Genomic DNA, 8192 nt, shown 5'->3' on the forward strand with positions numbered 1-8192 from the left:
GTTTTCTAATTTATTTATTTATTTAATAGGACAACCAACAAGACACACTAGAAGACAATCAATATTTACATCGTATTTAAACTTGTAAACAAATACTTATTTTATTTCTTACATCACACAAAAGTATAAAACAAAGTCGCTTTCTTGTCTGTTTGTCCCTATGAACTGTTAAATAAGTAATTTAATCTTTAAAACTACAGAACAGATTTAGATGCGATTTTTTAAATATTTCAAATAGATAATAGTGATTCAAGAGGAAGGTTTATGTACTTAGCATCCGTAAAGTATAGGCGGGTCGCTAGTTGATATATTATTGTAATGACATTTAAGTTTATTATGTTAATTAATTGAGTTGTTAAAAGCAACCACTTTTATTTTTTAGTTGGTCGCAATTTTATTATCCTTTTACATGTCTGACAATGTTTCTATGGACTCTCTTCCCTTCGTAACAGGCGCGGATCCACCGTTGTGGGCACTGTGGGCATGCCCACAATCCTAATTTGCTTGTTTTAATTATGATCTACTAGCTGACCCGGCGAACTTTGTTCCGCCTTAATGGCAATAAATAAGCAGACTTTTTTTTAATTTCGAACGGGATAAAAAGTATCCTATGTCCTTCTCCTGGCTCTAAACTACCTCCCTGACAATTTTCAGCTAAATCAGTTCAGCCGTTCTTGAGTTATAAGCGAAGTAACTAACACGACTTTCTTTTATATATATAAGATTGATAAGATCGATAGGCATGTATGTATGTCCGGGCATGTAGTGATCCAACTCTCACTTTGCTAATTTTTGGTGACTGTGCCCACAACCTTTTTTGAGGGCTGGATCCGCGCCTGCTTCGTAACTCACTTGTAACTTCTCATGACTTCTGTGTGGACTGTGGAACTAACTATAACTACACAATAAGTATATTGGTCAACAGAATTGATCCATTATGGATCAGCCACCTATAAACAAATTACAAAACGTTATAGTTTTCATTTCGATATTTGCTACACGGAGCGAAGAACTTCAAAAGAGCTAGTGAAGTTTTTTCAAATATGTGCTCTGTGTTTTCAATTTGTTTACGTCTAGGGGGCAGATTGCCATCCTATGTGCAAAGTTTTTATAGGGACGATTCGACGTGAGGACGTTCATCGCCATCACCCAAAAAAAGAAGTCTTTTTCTTCTTCTTAGACGTGAGGACGAGACAAATGCTGTATGATGTATTTTTTATTTTATAAAAAATAAAATGTTAATTAAATTTTTCGTTGGTTTATATTTAAGGTATTCGGTATAAAGTTTTTAAAAATGTATTATTTAGTTGTTTTCAGTTTTCGTTAAAATTATCAAAAATTGTTGCATTGTGTAGACTAAGCTCTATAATACTATCCGTCATAAGTGTCATTGTGACAAACGTCACTGGCCGACAGCAAAATTGTTTGTCTATGGCTGCGATCAGCCGAAAATAGCGCTTGTTAGAAATTGTTAGCAACATGGCACTCGCCATGGTTACCGCCGAAACTTTAGCATGTTTTCGGCTAGGACACGTTTGCTAAAATTCAAAAGTGTCGTTTTCCCATACATTTTTTTACAGTGACAGCACTTACCGCTAAAAGTACGCTATTTTACTTGCTAGCGCTAACTAGCGCTATTTTCCGCCAAACGCCCCCAATTTGTCATCATTTCTGGTTGGATTGTTTTCAATTTTATAAAAATACTATTTTGTTGTTAAAAACGGTACAGTACAATAAAATAAAATGGAGCTTCAAGACACGTACTACAATAAATCTGAATACGTCGAGACTGTAAGTTCAAATAACTTTTCATGTCATGGATTAATAAAATTAAATGATAAACTACTCCCTACCTTTAACTGCATTTACTTCAACAGGCATCTGGTAACAAAGTGAGCAGACAGACAGTGCTATGTGGATCCCAGAACATTGTGTTGCATGGGAAAGTGATAGTTCAAAGTGATGCCATAATTCGAGGAGATTTAGCTAATGTGAAGACTGGAAGGTTTTGTATCATCAGTAAAGGCTCAGTTATACGGCCGCCTTTCAAAAAATTTAGCAAAGGGTAAGACAGAACTGTTGTTAATAATCTAACCTAATGTTGCATATCTTAAGTTACTTGTTTTGGAAGTCTGTGTAGCTTTTTACTTTTGTATTAAATGAAATCATTACACCATTTACAGCGTGGCCTTCTTTCCACTTCAAATGGGTGATCATGTGTTTGTGGGCGAAAACACAGTAGTGAATGCAGCTGTAGTCGGCTCATATGTTTACATCGGGAAGAATGTGGTTATTGTAAGTATTTATAAGTCAATATCAAAAAGCTCTGACTTTATTATGTCATACCATGGACTCAAATTTTCGTTGTATGAAGAAACTAGCAACCCGCCCCTGCTTCGCACTGGTACAATGTTTTATATTTAAAAACATTCCTCTTGAATCACTCTTTCTATTAAAAAAACTGCAACAAAATCCAATTCGTAGTTTTAAAGATTTAAGGACAGACAGACAGCGAAGCGACCATATTTTATACTATGTATCTTAGAGATACTTTAAATAAGAGACCTATCAATATGTGATTTTAATGGCTAGTGAGACCGATTAGATGAGCTCTTGAGCTCTTCTCATGAGCTAGAAACTGTAACCATGTAATTTATGCTGCTGCAATTTCAAATCTCAATGAAAATAGCGCTGTGTGAAATTGTCCAAAGATATTATTATAATATAATATTTTTCTCCGTTTCAGGGAAGAAGGTGTGTCCTCAAAGACTGCTGCATGATTGAAGACAACTCGGTCCTCGCAGCTGAGACCGTAGTGCCATCATTTGCAAGGTTCTCCGGCAGTCCTGCCAGGCTCGTGACTACTCTACCGGAAGCAATGCCTGATCTCATGACGGAGTTCACAAAGAGTTATTATCAGCACTTTTTACCAACTACTGTAAATTAATATTAAGTTACAATAATCAAGTATTAGCTGTAAAATTTTTTATGATATCACTATAAAATATAACTAACTAAAAAGCTTATTACTGAAGGCAAAGCAAAAAGGTATCAAAGCATTTATTTATTAAATTAAATTATTATACAGATTTTTTCTGTTTCTGTTTCTACTTTTTCTCCATACTCATAATTATTAAGGGATATAAGAGCAAAGTAAGTACCTATGGTGTTCAAAAAACGAAAGTTTGTGTGGATGTTGGTTATAATTTATGTGAATCTGTGGCACTAAATTTCACGCGGGTGAAGCCGCGGGTAAAAGCTAGTAGTTTATAATTATGGGATGATAATTTGGATCATTCTCCACCAAGTTTTTAACCCATTGAACGCCCGGACCGGCCATGAAAATAAAACCCTTCTTTAAAAGGAAAACATTTATTTTTAAATAATAAACAAACACATTACATCAGATTTTAGTGTGTTAAAGTTTAGTTAGTTAACTTCAATAATAAAGTAATAAAAGTTTTGTTATAATTTTATATGCTAGGTACATGTACAGTCAGCAAAAAAAAAGTTTTTAGTTATTATTATGGAACTTGTCAGGATGACGCAGTTCCATAATTGATGTTAGAAAAAACTGTTTTTAAAACAAAGAACTGTCATTAATGAAAAATGATGTTTCAGGGTCATCAATTAACTTTTCTATGAAATCATCATTTTCACCACCAGAGGTATGACTGAAATATTGTTCATATAACATTTGCGCTAAATAATAAGAGGAGCTGTCACTACCCCACTCAACGATGCCCCTGCATACGGCCATCCCGAATGAAGGTCTCGAAATATATTCCAGAAATTTATTTATAAAAAGATTCAGTGCAGTCCAATACAAATCCACAATCGAGGCAAAAAGTTCCCCCTTCATCATGTTGATATTTTCCACAATAATCTTACCAAACTCTTTACCAATATATTGTAACCCTTCACGTGTTACTTTTGGAGGATCCGATAACACTTCTGGCTTATATTCCATAACCTTTCGAATAGCATTGAATAATATTATATTGAAAGTTATATTGATGTTTTTGCCGAAATAGGAGTGAATGGGAAATGACTCGGTCATCCATCTTGCTATGTCTTTTAGCAGCGGAAGACACGACACATATGATTTGTCCATATAAACCCTTGTGTATCTTAACCCATTTATGAATTCCTCTAAGTAAGTCATAATCTCCTTTGTATTTTCTGTTTCTAGTGATTTCAATGTTTCCAGAAACGATTTTCCCATTTTTTCCATCTTTGTTTTTTGCTCTTCTTCAGATGTAGAAAGTAGCAAATATTTTGCATTAATTCTAACGAACATACTAATTGTGTTCATATCGTAATAGTTATCTACTGAATCTGATTCGTCTAGTTTGAACTTTTTGGAAAGTAATTCTTTATTAATTACTTTCTCGATAAACTCTTGCTCTATTACAGGTAGCATATTTTCAATGTGACACAGAATAGGCATAGCTTTGTTAAAGGAAATCTTTCTAAACGCTTCATACACCAACATTGCGTACTCTGCTCTCAAGGAAATTGGCATTGCATCAACCTTGGATAGAGTCTTTTGTAAATATTTGTGTGATGATAGGTCTATCGTTGTAATTAAATTTTTCACTGAATCCCACACTCTTGAATCAAAGCAATCTGTTTTATTGCGAATATATTGTAAAGCCACTTTGAGCGCAACTGTAGGCCTAGACTTAGCTACACATGAAAATGCGGAGGCTTCAATCCCTCCTCTGATGCCTAATTTTAAAGCAAGTTTCTCAGTACGTTTCCAAAGTAAAAGGTTTTCAACTGCAGCGGGAATAGCTGAATCACTACACATCGTAATTTTATTTGCAACCGCCTTCACTCCAGCCTCACGCCATCCGAATCGATCTAAATCGAACTTTGGACGTGCGATATGGGCATTAGCTCTAAGGCTACAAGCTATACGTTTTTCAATGCTTTTGCGTGGTTTTCCATCATAATATTTTATGTACTGGGTTAATGATGCTCCAGCTAAAATAGCCAAAGGTCGTGCAAGACTTACTCGGGGCTTTTCTTTCATCGCTCCATCGATTATTTCTACAAACCTTTTAGATAAACCACCTTCTTCGTTAAAGAATATAGCCAATTTGCGGAGAAACCCGTCCAGCTGAAATTCAGTTCCGGCAATTTTATGAATTTTTTGATCGGTTATTAATTCGGGTTCATGACGTAGAACATTCAAAAAAGATGCCTCGGTTTGTACGAGTTCAAAATTCTCACGAATTAAATGTTTTCGGGCTGTGTGAGAATTATACAAACGAAGCAATGGTTCTTTTGAGGCTGCAGGATCTTTTCCTGCGAGTCTTTTAACAGTAGACAAGATATTATCAAGAAACGAGTCAGCTGAGAGTTTATGCGCTTGTTTTACATCTAAGATTTTTAAAATAAGATCTGATGCAGCACTTGTATCATGATCCAGTTTCGCTTCCGATGCGTTTAGAAGAATTTTAGGCAGTAGCTGTTTAACAATGTATTTTTCACCTGTAGTTAAAGGATATTCAGTAAACGATGAAAAGGATCGGAGGTAAGCCACAAAAACCGAAGGCGTGTTCTCCTTTGAAGAAAGTAAATTTCGAAGAACTACTGCATGGATGCCTTCTACGCAATCAGCTTCGGAGTCAGAACCATCTAAACCTAATCCTCTTGCGAACTGTAAAAGTAATTGCCATGATTCGTCAGGTACCCGCCATACCGCCGAACGTTTTACAAGGCTGCGCACGACTGCCGCTCGAAGAGTTACAACTTCATTGCTGTGATGAAAAATTAGCCATTTTAACAGTTCGTGCACAGTATCTACGCGACCTCCGCTCTTACTCACCAATACCAGTAACATCTGCATGCGATTTTGGATGTTACTCGTTGCCAGTATCTCTTTTCGGAGGATATGAAAGGTACGCTCAAAATTTTGAAACCGGAAGCGGTTGTACAGCTTGTCCAGGGAACCTTCTCTTTTTACATTTTTCCATTTTCCGAATTTTCTCTTTTTTAGCATGTAACGGAAATGTGACCCTGAGCGTGAGCCAAGGCCATAGTCTCCCGGATCGTATGTATTGTCGAGAGATATAATTTTATCTGAATCATCTAACAGAGGTGTAGAAGGTATCTCATAAGGCCAGTGTTTTATTTTTTGGCCGATACATTTATCGACAAATATTTGTTTTTTGAATTGCACTCTATCATTTCTTTGAAGCTTCTTTAAAAGGGGTTCCACATTTTTATATGAGAACCAATTGAGATAATCAGCCTCTGCGAGCTTAGTAATAAGGACTTTAATTTCACCACTATCTAAATATGCAGCCAATGTTTGGACGTTTAGCAAAAAAGCTGTATACAGTTCCATCTTATTCATAAACCTGATTTTATGATTTTTCATAATGAATTTTGTCGCACTTGAGCTGAGCCTTTTAAAACTGTGAATGTTGAAATATTTTTCTGTGATGTCCAGAAATAGATCAGGATCTGTTTTAAGAAGACATTTCAAGCTATTGTAATATTTAGACTCATTTTTGCTATAAACCTTAATAAGATCTCTGTTACAACTTAACGAGTCGAAGTATAATTTGGCTACCTGCGGACACTTCTCTGCCATTAACTTAAGTTGATGTGGTGTTAATTTCGTCAGTAAATTTTCAACTTCATTCAAAATGAATTCATTGGAACAATGCCAGAGAAAGCTCATAGCTGAATCGTCTTTTTTCGCCGCGAAGTATTCGTAGAATTTTTGACATCTCTGAGGGTCACGAAGATGCAAGTGAAGCCATTGTTTCATTTTGCTAACGGAAGTGGTCAACATTTCAGGGAAGACTACTTCTTGTAAGTATTCCGGGTTGATGATATTGGTATATTTTGGTTCTAAAAGCCATCTGGATTTTAAAGCTCTGCTAACATATAACATGTCATCATCTTTTAGAGTAATTATGATATAATCGACCCGTCGATATTTGGATGCAAGGTCTATCTTGAAAAGTCTGTCAAGTGAAGATGTTTCACGAGCATCTTTAAGGCTGTCGAACTCCAAGTTTTGTTTGAAGGCTTCTTCAACTAGAGCATTCAACTGTCGATGCCGGTCTCCTAGTGTCCGTCCTGTTAGGACGACAGGAAAAGGTGATGACATCTGTAAAATAAAACGTAAGTATTTTTCGTGATCATTGAACTCTACCTTGATTTTCTAGATTTTCGTTCTTCCGATTAAGATACTTTTGAAAACCTACTACCAACTTAGTCAACATTGAACTAAAAAATAATGATAAGTATAAATTGCCTGCTTAGATTTTTTTGAAGACGCTACCGAAAAATGATTTGAAAGAAAGAAGTACTACACTCCAAAACTTTAAAACTAGCTAAAACAACTATCTATTGTAAGTATAAAATTGCGAAACATTTATTTTAGCAGCTGATAAAATAACGACTTACTCATGTCTTACCTATTTTTTAACCCTTCCCCTACGTAGGTACTTATTAAAATGTCGAGAACAAGCTTTGGTTTGCCTTACATACTTTAGCTACAAGATAGGACTTACATTTTAGCGAAAGAACTTCTCCGAAACTAGAAACCGAAAGATTTAATGCACAGTTTCTGACAGTTTATCATGATAACAAGATACGCTCTCTGATGGTAGGTACAATTTCGACGGAAAACTAAAATAGCATTGATCAATGATCATACATATAGGAATCTAGTATTTTGTCTACACCAAGCGCGATTGTGGTATTTTTTATTTGAAGGTCATTCAATTTTAGCCGCGTGTTTTGAATTGGGCTGAATTGGGTAAGTGCGTTAGATACATAGATAGTATCATAAAACCGTTTTTTGATCATGTGGTTTTGTGGAGGAGCTAGACTTTTTGAGGCAGGCGCAGGAACTGCTTGGCAGGTGGCGGGTGGAGTGGGTGAGACGTGAGAAAATTTTATCAAGGAATTAATTTTTCTATCGGAAGTTTTGTAGACAGCAACTTTTGTTTTTGCCGCGTAGCTTTGCCTCAGGAATAACGGTATTAACGTTAACAACCTGGTATAACGTTGATTTTTATTAACGATTCAATACCGCTAGACTGTGATGTCACTGCTAGCTAAGCCAACCAATGTGTGCGCGTCGACGTCAGCAATTTGACAAAAGTATTTGCCAATCACTGTCTTTTCCAAAACTGCTGTCCTTAATCTGATTGGCTGATTAA

General features: G+C 35.8%; 2 protein-coding genes across 2 annotated transcripts; one reads left to right on the top strand and one right to left on the bottom strand.

Moving 5' to 3' along the window:
• Nucleotides 1-1470: 1470 nt before the first annotated feature.
• Nucleotides 1471-3091, top strand: DCTN5-p25 (Dynactin 5, p25 subunit). Its single transcript, XM_028312782.1, has 4 exons — nucleotides 1471-1791; nucleotides 1878-2065; nucleotides 2184-2295; nucleotides 2747-3091. The coding sequence occupies exons 1-4, from the start codon at nucleotides 1744-1746 to the stop codon at nucleotides 2945-2947; spliced, it is 549 nt and encodes a 182-aa protein (XP_028168583.1). The 5' UTR covers nucleotides 1471-1743; the 3' UTR covers nucleotides 2948-3091.
• A 322-nt stretch (nucleotides 3092-3413) lies between these two features.
• Nucleotides 3414-7642, bottom strand: LOC114358776 (uncharacterized). Its single transcript, XM_028312820.1, has 2 exons — nucleotides 7539-7642; nucleotides 3414-7132 (listed from the first exon to the last, which is right to left on the bottom strand). The coding sequence occupies exon 2, from the start codon at nucleotides 7130-7132 to the stop codon at nucleotides 3581-3583; it is 3552 nt and encodes a 1183-aa protein (XP_028168621.1). The 5' UTR covers nucleotides 7539-7642; the 3' UTR covers nucleotides 3414-3580.
• Nucleotides 7643-8192: the final 550 nt, after the last annotated feature.

Source organism: Ostrinia furnacalis, unplaced genomic scaffold (genome assembly GCF_004193835.3).
Source record: "Ostrinia furnacalis isolate ACB-3 unplaced genomic scaffold, ASM419383v2 OfSCF4105, whole genome shotgun sequence".
In the NCBI taxonomy this organism is placed as follows: domain Eukaryota; kingdom Metazoa; phylum Arthropoda; class Insecta; order Lepidoptera; family Crambidae; genus Ostrinia; species Ostrinia furnacalis.